We start from the raw sequence: 17,295 nt of genomic DNA on the forward strand, positions 1-17,295 counted from the left end.
TGATTAGTTCTTCTGGTGACCTTGTTTGGCATATTTTTTCCTGACAATTCATTATGTGGCCAGCTAAAATGAACATTTGTTTTCCCAGTGCCCCTTGATGTTCTGCAAGGCCAGCATGAAACTGCAGAGGTGTAGCAGCCATGTTGGGTTGCAATGTTACTACCCAATCTGCACTACTTGCCCAATTTCCATTATGCATGGTCAGAATGTTAATGTATGTTTACATCAAGTGTACTTAACCTCTTACTTTAAGACGCTGCCCAATCTGTTTTGTTGCCGCATGAATAATAATTTACTCTGCATACACATGTACCTGATCACTACTCCAGCTGGATTTGTAGATGTAGTAATTTCTGTTAAGGGGGTATAATAGCTGACCATTATGAGGAAATAATAAAAACACTTTGTTATTCTGAAGAGATTTATTGTTGGTCATTTCTTCACTGCTGGAATAATTGTGTTATGCTCCCTGCTATGTAAGTGCAGATTGAGTAATGACAAGAACAGCCCAGTGAGTATACAATGGTGATTTCTTGCATCACTGGCTCTGTGGGTAATAGTTATAGATGAACAGGAGACACAGGGACAGATAAAGAAATCTGAGTTTTGTGGACTTGGAGTATAATTTTATCCCAGGGAGACACGGTGATGAAGTGGTTAGCACTGCTGCCTCACATATCAGATCACATATATGACCACAATAATCAGTCCAAAACAGTTGGCAGGCATTTCACAAGCCCTCAAGGACACTTAAACGACCATTGCACCATTACAGTACACTCAAAACTAGTTCACTTTCTCCATCTCAACTGACTTCAATGCATTTTGGGGAGTTTGCCAACATTCACCAACATTTCTGTCAAACTCGAGGTGAAGCAAATTCAGCAGGGTTTGCTCATCACTACTCTAGATGTGTTTTGGCTAAAATGTTAACACATAAAATTCTCTCAAATCCATTTTACTCAATACAGAGGTGTTGAGGAACAAACAGTATGCTAGCAGCATCAGGTGCAAGGCAGTAGGTATTCTTGGATGGGATGGTACCCCAGAACAGAGGAAATGTACAATTTCCAATTAACCTAACATGTAGGGAAAAAAAAGTTCCAAAGAATGGAGATGATCAAAAAGGTGAGCTCTGTGATATAATTTCTTAAGTGTTCCTTATAGGTTATAAACATTAAAAAATAATGTTTAAACGTTTACACTGCAATTATAGTTTAAGACCCATTTTTTCTTTAGTGAACTTAGAAATATGGGCACAAACAGTAGAGCACAGGACCACAACCATAACATGACTTTATAAGATTATTTTAAGAATGTTCGGTTGATAATCGCCTTCAGCTTCTGTACACTTTAAAAGAAAAAAACAAAATGAAAACATAAAAGAAACACGAATGAAGCAAAGATATAAAATGTAATACCACAAAAAAACACAAACAAAAAAAGAAAAACTGTTTTAATGACTGATGCAGCCACTGAGCAGAATAAGGCAATGAGAAGGAATCGGTGCAGCTTTTGATGGACTCAAGGCATAGCAAAGGCCACCAAGGCGACTTCAATAGGGATCACTAAATGGATAGTAGGGATGCCCTGCATCCCTTGGGACTGACTTTCCATCCACCTAGAATGAAATTAAAATCAGTTATTTCTATTTTTCTACATGTAATTTTTACCTTCCTTTATAATCCTTCAAAAATGAAGAAAGAAGGGAAACATCATAACTGTACAGAACAAGAAAAGAAAAATACGCTAGTAAATGAGTACATACAGCACCCATGAAACTATTCACCCCCTTGGAGGTTTTTCATATTTTATTGTTCTACGACATTACTTCACAATGGATTTGACACAAATATTCAGACCCTTTACTCAGTACCTAGTTAAAGCACCTTTGCCAGTGTTTATGGCCTGTAGTTGTCTACAATATGACACAACAATCATTTGGAGATCTTTTTACCATCATTCTCTACAGATCCTCTCAAGCTCTATCAGGTTGGATGGACACTATAAGTGGATAGCTATTTTCAGGCTCTCTTTAGAGACTGGGTTCAAGTCTGGGGTTGGGCTGGGAAAATTGAGGACATTCCTATAGTTGTCCCTAAGCCACTCTTGTGTTGAATTTGCTTTGTGCTTAGGGTGTCTGTGCGGTTGGAAGGTGAACCTTCAGCCCAGTCTGATATCCAGAGCACTCTGATGCAGATTTTCATTAAATATTTCTCTGTAGTTTGCACCATTCAGCTTTCTCTCAACCCAATCTAGTATCCTAGTAACTGAAGCTGCCACCACAATGTTTAAACGTTGGAATGGTATTACATATGTGATGAATGGTGCCTGGTTTCATCCAAACATGACAATAATCTTAACTCATTAGGTACTTTTTTGGAAACTCCAAGAGGGCTTTCTTGTGATGCCTGGCCACTCTTTCTCACAGCCCAGAGTGCTTCAGTGATAGTAAAAATGTCCAGAGGAACCTCCACACAGCTTCTCTGAAGTTCAGACAGAGAGACCAGCAGATTCATGGCCACCTCTCTTACCATGGCTTTTCTCCCACGACTGTTCAGTTTGGCCCGGTGGCTGGCTCTAGGAAGAGTCATGAGTGATCCTAACTTCTTCCATTTAATAGTTATGAAGAACACTGTGCTTTAGGGAAACATTTTTTGTAGCTTTCCTCAGATCAGTGCCTCAACAAAATCATTTCTCTACTCTGCAAGCAATTCCTTCAACCAAACAGTTTGGTTTTTGTCATCTGTGGGACCTTCTATAGCTGGGGTCTCCAACCTTTTTGCCCCTGAAAGCTACTTTTACAAAATAAAAATGGCTGAGAGCTACTCATGTTTTCTAACATTTATTCTTATAGCTTACTTCAACCCAAACAAACTGAATAATCTTGTTTAGCCTTAACATTTACAAAATGTTGGTGTCCACAACTCACATTTTGCATTAAAACATCACAAAAAATATTTAGTTCACCTGCAAGTGCATTTTGTAGTGTATCTCACACTATTAAATTATAACATGAATGCTGTCAAAACAAAATAATTCAATTACAAATACACAGATATTACTTATTCATTTGTCATTTTGTCACATGTCACTCTGTCACTTTATTCTCATATCCAGTTGTATGTGTGATGTGTTTTTTAGTTAGTCAGATGATTGGCACTGCTTGGCGTCAACAAGAGAGGTATATATGTCTGACATTGTGGTCAGCAACACAAGAACGCCGCAGGGGACTGTAATTTCTCCAGTCCTGTTCGGCTTATATACATCGGACTTCCAATACAACTCTGAGTCCTGCCACGTACCACCTATAACTGAACACCAGCAAAACCAAGGAGCTGGTGGTGGATTTTAGGAAGACCAGGCCCCTCATGGACCCTGTGATCATCAGAGTTGATTGTGTGCAGACCTATAAATTCCTGGGAGTGCAACTGGATGATAAATTGGACTGGACTGCCAATACTGATGCTCTGTGCAAGAGAGGACAGAGCCGACTGTACTTCCTTAGAAGGCTGGCATCCTTCAAGATCTGCAATAAGATGCTGCAGATGTTCTATCAGACGGTTGTGGCGAGTGCCCTCTTCTACGCGGTGGTGTGCTGGGGAGGCAGCATAAAGAAGAAGGATACCTCATGCCTGGACAAACTGGTGAGGAAGGCATGCTCTATTGTAGGCATGGAGCTGGGCAGTTTGACATCTGTGGCAGAGTGACGGGCAGTGAGCAGTCTCCTGTCAATCATGTTGAATCCATTGCAATCAATGAACAGTATCATCTCCAGACAGAGGAGCAGCTTCAGCGACAGACTGCTGTTACTGTCCTGTTCCACTGACAGACTGAGGAGATTGTTCCTCCCCCTCACTATGCAACTCTTTAATTCCACCCAGGGATGTTAACGTTAACATTATACAAAGTTATTGTCTGTTATATCACTCTTTAATTTAATATTGTTTTTATCAGTATGCTGCTGCTGGAGTATGTGAATTTCCCCTTGGGATTAATAAAGTATCCATCTATCTATCTATCTATCTGGTGGAGGGTAGCCACTTAGGTTCACTCTCATGTCTCTCTCAGGTCATTTAAATGTTCATCTGTCAGTCTTGTTCTGAACTTTGATTTCATGACTCACAGAGGTATGGAGGCCCAAACAAAACAGACATTGTCAGAGCTGCTTGGGGAAGATTCTTATAGTTATCTGGCTCTACTAAGCTCCAGAAATGCTGAGAATGCTGTTGAGACTTTAACTGTACATTATTTTGAAGGTTTACTAATATATCCAGCCATTCATTATCCAACCCGCTATATCAAAACTACAGTGTCATGGGGGTCTGCTGGAGCCAATTCCAGCCAACACAGGGCGCAAGGCAGGAAACAAACCCCAGGCAGGGTGCCAGCCCACCGCAGGGCGCACACACACACACACACACACACACACACACTAGGGACAATTTAGAATCGTCAATGCACCTAACCTGCATGTCTTTGGACTGTGGGAGGAAACCTGAGCACCCGGAGGAAACCCACACAGACACGGGGAGAACATGCAAACTCCACGCAGGGAGGACCTGAGAAGCGAAACCAGGTCTCCTAACTGCGAGGCAGCAGCGCTACCCACTGCACCACCGTGCCGCCCATTTACTAATATATAATATATAAAATCCAATCTCTGTCTGTCTGTATGCTTTTCATGAGAGAACTACTTAACAGATTTAGATCGTGTTTTTTTCTATAATTTGCTTGAACATTCTGGTTAAATTTGCGACGTCTCTCATTTCGCTATCTATCATAGTTCACTTGCGGTACCGATTTATTAGCGCGAACCCAAGTGAGACGCAGCGGGCAGAGGGGAGGGGGCGGGACCCTCCTCACTCACTCACCAGCTTCGGGGCGTGTTCTTTAACTCCGCTTAGCTAGCGAATGAGAGAACAATTGAACTCAACTTTGTTTGAAATTTAAAATAAAGTGTTACTTAGGTCTTGATGAGTTTGAGTCTGGATATTCTCTTAAGTGTATGCCACACAGAAAAGATAGATTGCAATTCAGATTGTGGATCGTGATTTTGTGTTAAAAGGATTGTGATATGATTTTTTGGAAAGATCACCCACCCCTAATTTGACCAATCAAGTTTTCAAATTTATGTAGGATTCATTAACCCTTTAGCGAGCTACTTGGAAAGGGGAGGCGAGCTACCGGTAGCTTGTGAGCGATGGGCTGCAGACCTCTGTTCTATAGACAGCTGTGCACCTTTCCTAAGCAGGTGCAGTCAACTGAATTGACCACAGGTGTACTGCAAGCAAGGTGGAGAAACATCTCAATGATGGTCAATAGAGTGAAACTCATCTGAGCTAAACTCCATGTGTCATGGTAAAGGGTCTTGTGTCTTTGTGAAAATGTAAACACAATGAAGGGGGGTGAATACTTTCTGAATCCACTGTATGTGTCCATAACACAAAAGATCTGAATAGAAATATTGATCTGCTCTAGTCTGCATAATATTGGATACCGATCTTATAAAAAAAAAAAGACAATAAACAGTTTTGGAAATGTCTGATGTGGCACAATGCGAGCGATAACAAGCCATATATTTAAGTACCATGTTTTCATTAACACCAAGATTTGGCAACTAATTAAATTGGAACAAAACTGGTGACCCCCACAGGACTGCTCTGAGACCACGGAGTTATCTGGTAATCTGTTCACTAGCCTTGCATCTTCTTTATAATTTACCAGCTAGTTAAGGAAAAAAGAAAATAGGGAGGGGTTATGAAGGTAAAGCAACTAAAAGTAAGGTGAAAGAAGTCTGATCCATTAACAGCAGGAATTAGGACAGTGGCTGCTTCATACAGTTTGGCTGATAATGCTACACAGCCACTATCAGGGGTGCTCAACGTCGGTCCTGGGGACCCCCTGTGGATGCAGGTTTTTGTTCCAACCAGATTCCTAATGAGTGACAACACCTGATAGCACTGATCTCATTTAATTAGCTGGTATTTTTTTTTCTTTTATTCGACATTCAAAAAAAGCATATCAGCATAATTTTTACATTTATAAGACATTTATAAATATTTCTGCTTTTGCTACACATTTAAATGCTTAACTCTCTTTTGTTGATTTCATTTTACTTTGCCCTTTCTCTGTGCAGTTTTTCCCCCTTCATTGTATCTTAATAATGAAAACTTAAAACGAGCAGAGCAGACACCCAGGCAAACAACACTAATTAGTAAATAATGGATTAATTAAACAATTAGAACACCTAGAAACGTAGAATGAAAATCAAGATGAAAATACTGTTAAAAAGAAAAAAATACATTATTCCTATATAACTGCTTGGTACATTTTAATATATATATATTTTAGCAAACTTAGTTTTCTAATTAATATATTGTTCCTTAAACACAAAACATGGGAAATATCAGTTAAATTAATTAGCCCAGGAGTTCAATTAAAAACAGAAGCTGGTTGGAACAAAAACCTGCAGTGACAGGGGGTCCCCAGGACCGACGTTGAGAACCCCTGCACTAGATGGAGACAGATCAAAGAGAAGCACATAGTGGATTTCACTCAAGTGGTTCCTTTATTCTTTATAATACAAGGAGATAAACTACTTACTGTCTTCATGGGCACTATATACCGCCAGTTTTTGTTGATATTTGCCATTGTTTTCATCTCATCGTCTAACAAAGTAAAGTCAAATACCTGCATTTTAGAAGAAAAGAAAAAATTTACACTTGTCAACCAAAAGCTAAGTTGTCTTAAGAGAGTCGTGAAATCATTTAGGTCAGTAGGGAAACTTTTGTTAAATAGACAATTGTGACTAAAAGTACCTGTAAGAAGGCTAAATAAGCAAGCAGCAACCATAAAATTAAATTTACAATAGTGTTAAGGCCGCAACCTGTGCAAATATTCCAGAAATGAAAGAAGCTTTTACAGTTATGGGGTGTATTGATAAAAGGGATGAAACAGAGCATAGGAGTCAGGTGGAGAACCTTGTTTCTTGTCTGCAACTTAATTTCAGCATAACCAATGATGTGGTTATTGACTTTCATTACACCAAAGAGCCTCTATGTCTGGTTACTATTAAGGGAAAGGATGTAGAGGTGGTCCACTTGTACAAGTACTTGTGGATACACATTAATGACATGTTTGATTAGTGCAGAGCAGGGTGTTTTTCCTTAGGAGTCTTTAATGCGTGTCTTTAATGTGGAAAGTGACATCCTTCACATCTTCTATAATTCTCTGATGGCCAATGTGGTGTGCTGGGCTGGAAACATCACTTCAAGAGAAGCCCATCGAATTAACAAGTTTAATAAAAGGGCAGTCTCAGCCGTTAAGGATACAACTTTGTATTTATACAAGTAACAATTTTTTTTCTCTGTACACGTGGCAATCAGAAGGTAATCCTGTAAATGCCAAAAGTGACTCTATTTCATTGGACCCTTGACCTGCAATTGCTCCGTCCTGGGTATGACGTTAATCTGCATCCAGCCCTTCATGTAGTAGGCCCTCCAACCTGGCGGAAAAACCTGGGGGTTGGTGGCAGAATTGGCACTCCAGCCTCCATAAAAAACCTCACATTGGTTCCGTTCCATCTGAACTAGCGTGGTGCTGAGGTGTCACCTGTTGCATGGCTGCACTTGGGTCCTAATCTGTGATCCTGAGTTGGTTAACACGTGGCATTAAGTGCAATAACTTGAACAATGCTGACCTTACTGTAAAGCATGTATTATTAATGTCTGAATGATTAAACAATATCAACTTTCCTTTTAGTACAGTCACAGTTAGCCTTGAAACTGAGATTTCATAAACCACATTGATAACACATTCACTTCAGAAGATTGTCGTATTTGCACCCAGCCAGTACTTGGAAGGGAAACCATCTAGGAAAAAGCCTGGACTGCTGCTGGAAGAGGTGTTGGTGTCGCTTACCCTGTGGATTGAATGTGGATCCCAAAGCCCCGGTGCAGTGACGGGGACACTGTGCTCTAAAAATGACGCTGTCCTTTGGATGAGACCTAAAAATGAAGTCCTGACTCATTGTGGTCATAAAAGATCCCTGGGTATCCTTCATTAAGAGCAGGTTGTATCCCAATGTCCTGGCTAAACTGTCCTCCATAGTCATTCTGGCCCCCTAATCATGCCCTGTCTCTAGCTGGCTATCTCTGTCACCACTTCAACACCTAATAACTCGTGTAGTCAGAGTACTGGCTCAATAATGGCTGCTGCTGCATCATCCAGGTGGATGCTACAAATTAGTGTTGGCTCCATTCACTATGAAAAGCGCTTTGAGTTGTGAGAAAAACATTATATAAATGTGAAGAATTATTATTAACTGTTATTATGGTTTTACATGGCTTAATACAAGAAAAAAATTGAAAAAAAAAAATCCTTTTTATTTCTTTAATTCCAAGGCCTCACCTGGATGTTCTGTAGTATCCGTGATGGAGTGACACTCTTGGGAATGGTCACTACTCCGCGCTGTGTCTGCCACCTGTCAACAGAAGGGAACTCCAATAATTTAACAGGAAGCATCAAGATTTTATGATTGCCCACTGAAACTACAGACAATGGAAAGTGAGGCAGCAAGCTTTTAACAAAATTTAGCTTATTTTCTTATTTTGTGTATCTTTTAGAGGTGCATTTCATTTGCTGTATTGCACTGATCAGTTTGTATATTTGATACAAAATTGGTCCATTTGGAGCCAGGCTGTTTCATGTGGAATAAGCGGTGGAATTGCTGTCGAACAGGCTTATACAAAATATGGAAGTAATGGTCTGAATACTTGCATGAATGGGAAGATTTCAGTTATTGGTTTTTAATAAAATTTGCCAACCTTTTTGAAAACACGTTTTCACATTGTCATTATGAACTATTGAATCCAGACTGACGAGCAAAAACAGTGCATGTATTTATGAAAAATTAAATCTACAATACAAAGTATGCTGAAAGGGAAGGGGTCTGAAAACTTTCTGAATCCAGTATAGATAGATGGACATTAACACCATAGTAGGTGCTTTTCACATTACATTTGAATGTACCAAAAAAGGTTATAGGACTGAAGTAAGAAGCTACAGTCCTGTAATCTTAATGTGCACCAGTGGTAAACTGGTGGAAACAATTATTAATATTCAATCATTCATTCATTCCTTCCTACTTTTTCCACCATTTATCCAAAGCCAGGTCATGGAGGCAACAGTTTTAGCAGTAAAGCCCATATGTCCCTTTCCCCAGCTATAACTGCCAAATCATACTGTGGGATCCCAAGGCGTTCCTAGGCCACCTGGGAGATATAATCCTCCCAGCAAGCCCTGAGTTTTCCCGAAGGGTCTCATCCCAGCTGGTTGTGCCTGTAAAATCTCCACAGGGAGGTGTCCAGAAGGCATTCATATCAGATATCCGAACCACCATAATTGGCTCCTATTGATGTCTTTACTCTGAGCCCTCCCGGATTTCTGCACTTCTTAATCTGTCTCTAAGGAAAAGCTCAACCACTCTGCTGAGAAAGCTCGGTTAGACTGCTTGTATCTGTAATCTCATTCTTTTGTTCATTACCCAAAGGTCATGACCATAGGTGAGAGTAGGGACGTAGATCAACTGGTAAATTGAGAGCTTTGCTTCTACAAAGTAATTATTAATAAAAAGATTAAAAATCAAATGTCAAGGGCTAGAGTGCCAGTGAGCAGTCAGCAGGGGTTCACACAGGGGAGATCAAATTTCATTTTTTGCTTTTCTATGAGGAACCAAGAATCGCATATAACCAGTAAGGTGTATATGATGTGATTGTACACAAAATTCTTTTGATAGATACCACGAGAGGTAAGTAATCAAACTGAAACAAGCTTGAATTTCAAGTGCATTGTGTAGATGGCTGTAAAAGTGTCTTAAATGGCAGGAACTTTTCAGAATTAGGCGATGATAAAAGTGGTGTCCACCAGGGATCAATGCTAGGGCCATTTTTTATTTTACTTTATTATTACTTTACTTTCTTATTAATAGCTATTTGTTACCGAAGTGCAGGCAGCACACTCTTTTCTGCTTAGCGTGCATCTTGGCTTACACCCAGTGCTGCTGGAGTAATAATAAGGCAGGTACTTTTACTTCAGTAAGATACATATTGCATTAGGTTACTTGTTACTCTAAAAAAGTAACCGGAGTGTGTAACGTGTTACTTTTAACAAGTTACTCTACTGCTCTCAAAAATGTGTTGTTGAGTATAGCACTGTACGTTTAGCTTATCAACAGTTAGCAATTTCTGAAATATTGAGACAGATTATTTCAGCCAGGAAGTGGAATAATGCGATCGCCTGAACATTTGCCTCTAGAAATTTATTTTGTGTACGCTTCTACCCATGACTATTTAAACGGTGTGCGAAGCAGCTAAGTGCACAAGCTAACAGAGTGCAATGGACATGCTCAGACTACAATATCCATTACCAGTTGTGAAAGGCGCTATACAAGCGCCCAACCCAGCACAGACTGACACAGAGGCACGTACAAAGTGATAACAAAGTTTATGGAGGTGCCCCGAAGATACCGTGGGGGCCACTAGATGACGCTGCAGGGAGGAACGACGGTTATTTACCCTACGCTCCGGAAGTATGTCTGAGTCACATGGACAAGGGGAATGATGTGCTTCTGGTGTGAAGAAAATTACTTTTTATCTGACCCGGAAGTGATAGTAGATCACATGGACTGGGGATTGGAACACTTCTGGGTCAGGGAATATAAAAGGATTGTGGGAGCTCCCAGATGGCGAGCTGAGCTGGGTGGAAGGGTGGCAATGCGTCTGGGAATGGTGGAGTGTATTACTGTAGTATTTGTGATTAATTTAATGAGTATTGTGGAAAGGAGGATGCTTTGTGCACTGTGCAATTTGAATAAAGTCTACTTTTGGACTTTTATCTGGTGTCTGACGTATTGGACAAGGGTTCAAGGGAGCGACACGGCCCCCTATCTGTCACACAGTATATAATGCAAATCTTAGCATCTTTAACTCTGCCACCTCCAGCTCTGTCTCCTGTTTTTTTGTCAGTGCCACCGTCTCCAGTCCAACCCATATAACATAGCTGGTCTCACTACTGTCCTATAGACCTTCCCTTTCACTTCTGCTGATACCCGTCTGTCACAAATCACTCCTGACACTCTTCTCCACCCATTCTACCCTTTGTGCACTCTCTTTTTCACCTCTCTTCCACAATCCCTGTTACTCTGTACTGTTGATCCCAAGTACTGTATTTAAACTCAGGTTATAGACCGTTTATAAATTATGAAAATTAATTAGTAGGGTGAATCTCAGTTATTACTTTAAATTAAGTTCTTCACCAAGAACTTGGGGACTTACTGTAGTTGGAAACGTGTTAAGGGTAGATTTGTACCTGTTAGAAAGGGAACCACAGACACATGAAATAAGTGACTAGTAGTAATTCAAAAATTTTAAAAACTCTACTAGATGTTATTTTAGAAAACTTATGCAAATAGTATTGGTGAGCTATGTTGGGCTGAATGACCATGTTTTCGCAGTTACGGTTGAGAGAAATGTTACTACAAAACAGGCTACAGTCAGATTATGTGATGTAAATTAGAGGCTCTGTGTGCAAGTAGGTTAGAAGGTTTCCCCCAATCTCCATGTGTTAATGTCACTTTAGAAATGGGGCTCAGTGTTAGTTTCTGCCGGTTGTTTTTTTACTTATTTTTTATTTTTTAACAATTTAAATGGAGGCAAGTTAAACAACTTTTTCAAACTTTTTTGTAAAGTTCTATTCTTGGCCCATCATGCAATACTGTCCATTGGCATTATTAAATTACAAATGGCATCTTAAGTGGTACTGTCACTACCTGACGTTGCTAAAATAACAGAAAGATAGCAGTGGACAGTAGGTTATGGGAAAATTGTAATTCAATAAAACAGCAGCAGCAATTTTCAATATGTTATATGTGGCCTTCCCCTATTCAGTATAATGGGCAGTTGACTAAATAAGTTATCTGGCCCTTGAAGCAGTGGGCAGAGCCTGGAAACCGAGAAGTTCTGGGGCTGCCAGAGGGAGCTCTACGTTGATGGCTTCAGAACAATTATACAGCAAACAGGAGCACTGAAGAAATTCCTGGGGTTAATCTGGAAGAAATCTCAGCCTTAGTGTATAAAGATGCATCTATCTCAACAGTCCAATAAACTTGCAGGTGGGTAGAAGGTAGACAAATGTTCAACTAGTAGGAGAAAGTGAAGTGTGATAATGAAGATTGGTTGGTTATGATCTTTAGTAATTCCATCTGATAGGCAGGGGATAAGTTATTGTTTAGTTAGGCCCAGTGGGGCAGTTAGCTGTTTATTTTTGTCTATTCTTCTGCTAATTTGTTTTCCCTCAGTATTGTATTTGTTGATTTCTCAATATGTTACTAATTTTTAATATTTTTGGTTTAATTGCAGTTTATTCTGAGCTTTAGCATACATTACCGGTCAAAAGTTCTAGAACACCTCAGTTTTTAAAATTATCAAGTTTTGTCCTCATTTTTTAAAATCTGTTGAAATACAATGGATAATCTAAAATGGTGAAAAGTAATCAGTAAACTGTCAGAGGTTTAAATTTAAAGTTTATGTTAAAAATTTAAAGTTTATGTTAGCAAAAACTGTTCAGGGAACAACTAATAGGTTACAACCTACAGATGTTCTGCAGCAAGAAAACTAAATCAAGCCTTGCAAATTGAAGCAAACAATTTGCACGTGGGCCACAACCTCTGTTGATTATTTAAAAACCTTCTGTCTATCTTAAAGCAGAGTTGAAATAGACAGCGTTACTACACCATCTGAAGTACTACTTTGACAATATTATACTGGCAAAGAACAAAAAAACAATGGCAAATAAAAAATGAGTCAAGGAATTTTTTAGTGTACAAAATTGTATTAAAATTTTTGATTTATCAAAGTACCAATTTTTGCTGATATAAAAGCCAAATTGTGGTAACCCTTTTCAATCCAAATGCCAGTCACTCTGTGCAAGTCTCCAACTCTGCCTCCAGCAAAAGAACCCTAGACCATCACACTTCTTCCATTGTTTGATAGTGTCACACACTGAAGAGCCATCCTTTCACCTACTTGATGGTGTACAAACACCCTGCGTGATGAACCGAAGATTTTAAATGTTGATTCTTTAGTACATACAACTTTCTTCCAGTCTGCAGTAGTCCACAGACAGTATTTTAAGGCCATATTTTGTCCTTTAAGGAATTGCTTTCTTACTGCCTCTCACCCTTTCAAACCTGCAGCACAAAGTCTCCTCTTCACAGGGGCACCGAGACTTGTTTTTTTTTTCAACCACTGTTAAGCTGTGCATGAAGCTCTTGTTCCTTGAGGCAACCGTGATCATGCAAGCTGCTGACCCTCAGAAACTTGTCTTCTGGTTGGGTTGTGACTTTTCTTCAGCCACATCTCTTCCTGTCAGAGTTTCTTCCAGTCTCTAATTGCTTTTAGATTATGTAGAACACTGTACTCACCAACACTTGGATTTTTTTTTTTGCAATTTCTCTAAATGAATGGCCTACACTCTAAGGGCAATAATGCTCTGTCTCTTTTCATTTCTTAATTGCTTTTTCCTTGCTATTATAACTGGAATTTACAAATTTCTAGGGTAGAGGGTGTGGTCTGTTCCAACTACGCTTTACAACAGACTGAGGGTTTTTATGTAATCAACAGAAGTTGAGAGACCTGTGAAAATTGTTTGCTTAAACTTCAAGGCTTAATTTACTTTAACTGCTGCAGAACATCTGTAGGTTGTAATCTGTTAGTTGTTCCCTGAAGAAGGCCCATTTATAATATTCTGAAATTTCCTTTGTTTTTCAGTTTTTTCTAACCTAAACTGGAAATTTAAACCTCTGCCAGTTTACTGCTTACCTTTTCACTGTTTTTGGTCATTCATTGCATTTCAACTGATTAAATTTGAAGAAAAACTGGAAAATCTGAGGTGTTCTAAAACTTTTTAACGAGTAGTGGAACTCGGAAGCTCCCCCTGTTGATTACTGTATATGCTAAGTCTAAAAAGAACAACTCCCATCATTGGGCATGCTCCACTGAGCAGTGCTGGAATAAGTATAGACACTGGGTTATAGAGAAAAATTAAGTCACTGGACAGCAGCACTATCCACTGGATCACTGTGCTGCTAATGTGTTTACCATGGCAAACATCGATCAATGCACTTATTTAGTACGACTAACTCACTGGTTTATCATACATAGAAGTCTGTTATGCCTGAGTTTTGTTTAGAGTTGCAGAACTGGAAGATGGCTGATCTTGCAGAGGTAAAGCAATATTTTCATTCTGTGCAGAAGGACAGACAGACAGATAGATTGACAGTCAGACGGACGGACAGATTATCTCCTCTTGGGGGAGTATCTATCTGTTAAAGAAGACATACCAAAAGATTTAAAATATTCACCTAAGGATAATCTGTGCTGGAGTTTTGCCATACTTTTCAGCCAGCATCTTGATAGATGCCTCCTCTAGCAAAACAGGCTCCTCAGGATGTTTCCATGCTCTGTCTGGAGAACCAAGCGGGCTGTAAGCAGTCATGATTAGCTGTCTGTCACGGCAGTGTTCCAGTAGCTCATTTTGTGCAAGATAAGGATGGCATTCAACCTGTAGAAGAAGATGTTAAATCACAGTCTGCTAAACAGTAACAGTTTTACACTGATTGTGCACTACTGGACACTTACATTTATTTCCCTGTATCAACATTTGAATGGCTCTAAGATTTGAACTTTAATTTAACAGCAGACAGTGATCCTTAAGTGCAAGCCAATTGCATATTTGTAATTTATCAAATATGTCCATTCTGGTTTCTTATACTGAGTCCAAAACTTTTTGACTGACTGTATCTCTTTCTGATACAGTGTTCATACAAACAAAGCCATTAAATTGAGTTGCAAATCCTGAGGCAACTGCTGGCGAAAACAAGTAAAAACAGTTTTGGAAGGGTTAAACATTTTTACCCTGTATACAGTGATCAAAGGCTGGTGTTCTGTCATTGTTTGCTGTTCAATCACATTTTACTGCTGCAAGTGTCAAAAGAAAGGGAAGCAAAATGTGACAGACAGAGCTGACAGCTCACCTTTTCTTATTTGATTTTGCTGCCTTCAAGGTCAACAATGGAAAAATGCAAAGGGACAGAATTAAAAAATAAAAAAAAACAAGGAAGAAACTGATGGACATGTATGTTTGGAAATACAGTCATATGAAAAAGTTTGGGAACCCCTCTTAATTCTTTGGATTTTTGTTTATCATTGGCTGAGCTTTCAAAGTAGCAACTTCCTTTTAATACAGTATATGACATGCCTTATGGACACAGTAGGATTTCAGCAGTGCGATTAAGTTTATTGGATTAACAGAAAATATGCAATATGCATCATAACAAAATTAGACAGGTGCATAAATTTGGGCACTCCAACAGAGATATTACATCAATACTAAGTTGAGCCTCCCTTTGCAAATATAACAGCCTCTAGATGCCTTCTATAGTCTTTGATGAGTGTCTGGATTCTGGATGGAGGTATTTTTGACCATTCTTCTATACAAAAATCTCTCCAGTTCAGTTCAATTTGATGGCTGCTGAGCATGGATAGCCTGCTTCAAATCATCCCACAGATTTTCGATGATATTCAAGTCAGGGGACTGTGACGGCCTTTCCAGAACATTGTACTTCTCTTTCTGCATGAATGCCTTTGTAGATTTCGAACAGTGTTTTGGGTCATTGTCTTGTTGCAATATCCAACCCCTGTGTAACTTCAACTTTGTGACTGATGCTTGAACATTATCTTGAAGAATTTGTTGATATTGGTTTGAATTCATCTGACCCTCGACCTTAACAAGGGCCACATAAGTCCCTGAACTAGCCATACAGCTCCACAGCATGATGGAACCTCCACCAAATTTGACAGTAGGTATCAGGTGTTTTACTTAGAATGCGGTGTTCTTCTTCCGCCATGCAAAGCGCTTTTTGTTCTGACCAAATAACTAAATTTTTGTCTCATCAGTCCAAAGCACTTTGTTCCAAAATGAATCTGGCTTGTCTAAATGAGCATTTGCATACAACAAGCAACTCTGTTTGTGGCGTGAGTACAGAAAGGGCTTCTTTCTCATCACCCTGCCATACAGATGTTCTTTGTGCAAATTGTGCCGAATTGTAGAACAATGTACAGATACACCATTTGCAGCAAGATGTTCTTGCAGGTCTTTGGAGGTGATCTGTGGGTTCTCTGTAACCATTCTCACAATCCTGCGCATATGCCACTCCTGTATTTTTCTTGGCCTGCCAGACCTGCTGAGTTGGTTTAACAGCAACTGTGCCTGTGGACTTCCATTTCCTGATTACATTCCTTACAGTTGAAACTGACAGTTTAAACATCTGAGACAGCTTTTTATAGCCTTACCCTAAACCATGAAACTGAACAACCTTTGTTTTCAGATCTTTTGAGAGTTGCATTGAGGATTCCATGACACATATTTCTATGAAGTTCAAGGCTTAACAAGCTAATCCAACCAATTTGGTGTTGCAAGTAATCGGTATCGAGCAGTTAAATGCATTAAAATCAGCAAAATTACAAGGGGACCCACATTTTTGCACAGTCAGTTTTTCACATTTGATGTAATTTCATACAACCAAATACTGCTTCACTAAAAATCTTTGTTCGGAAAACACCCCAATACTCAGATGTTCCTAGGAAATGAGACATACCACTGTTATCTTTTTTGTTGAAAGTAGAGTAAATTATTATGCAGGCTGAGAGGGGTTCCCAAAATTTTTCATATGACTGTAATATTGGTAAAAGGAATTTCAAAAACTGCATTTGTAAACTAAGATTTAAACCTTTTCTCTTTAAGTGTGACATTGGCAACAGATTAAATGTGTAAGATTTGCTTGTTACATTTTTCTATTCTGGATTCACAAGTCTAAGACAAGTTCACTCTGTTCAATGACCACTGTACACCACCACATGAATTTTAGTCATTTAAAATAATTGGTGCTCATGTTAAAATACATCCAAATAAAGTAGGTTAGGTAGACTTTAATATCCTAGAGGGAAATAGTAAGCTATTGTTTAAATGTTAGAATTAATTGTAATAACATGAATGGCACAAAGCCTGACTGACGAGATGTGAATTTAAACTAAATAATCAGACTATACAAGACTTTCAAGGAACAATCTGGGCACTATACACAGAAAACATATTATTTGCACTGTTTTGTTGTGATAGAGTCCTATCGTGACCCTCTACTCCATTTTATACCCTTTATTATGTAGACCATTTAAG

At 39.2% G+C, this 17,295-nt stretch overlaps 1 protein-coding gene across 2 annotated transcripts in view; it reads right to left on the bottom strand.

Annotated features, from left to right (window-relative positions):
* Window positions 1-1,439: 1,439 nt before the first annotated feature.
* akr1a1b (aldo-keto reductase family 1, member A1b (aldehyde reductase)) overlaps window positions 1,440-17,295 on the bottom strand; it is a 69,837-nt gene continuing 53,981 nt past the window's right edge. For both annotated transcript variants that reach the window (XM_039735122.1, XM_039735123.1), the window contains exons 6-9: window positions 14,423-14,622; window positions 8,413-8,485; window positions 6,607-6,693; window positions 1,440-1,621 (exon numbers count right to left, since the gene is read on the bottom strand). In XM_039735122.1, the coding sequence (XP_039591056.1) occupies window positions 1,556-1,621; window positions 6,607-6,693; window positions 8,413-8,485; window positions 14,423-14,622 (426 nt within the window). In that variant the 3' untranslated portion in view covers window positions 1,440-1,555. The remainder of the gene's footprint in view (window positions 1,622-6,606; window positions 6,694-8,412; window positions 8,486-14,422; window positions 14,623-17,295) is intronic.

The sequence above is a fragment of the Polypterus senegalus genome, chromosome 14, assembly GCF_016835505.1.
Source record: "Polypterus senegalus isolate Bchr_013 chromosome 14, ASM1683550v1, whole genome shotgun sequence".
Lineage (NCBI taxonomy): Eukaryota > Metazoa > Chordata > Cladistia > Polypteriformes > Polypteridae > Polypterus > Polypterus senegalus.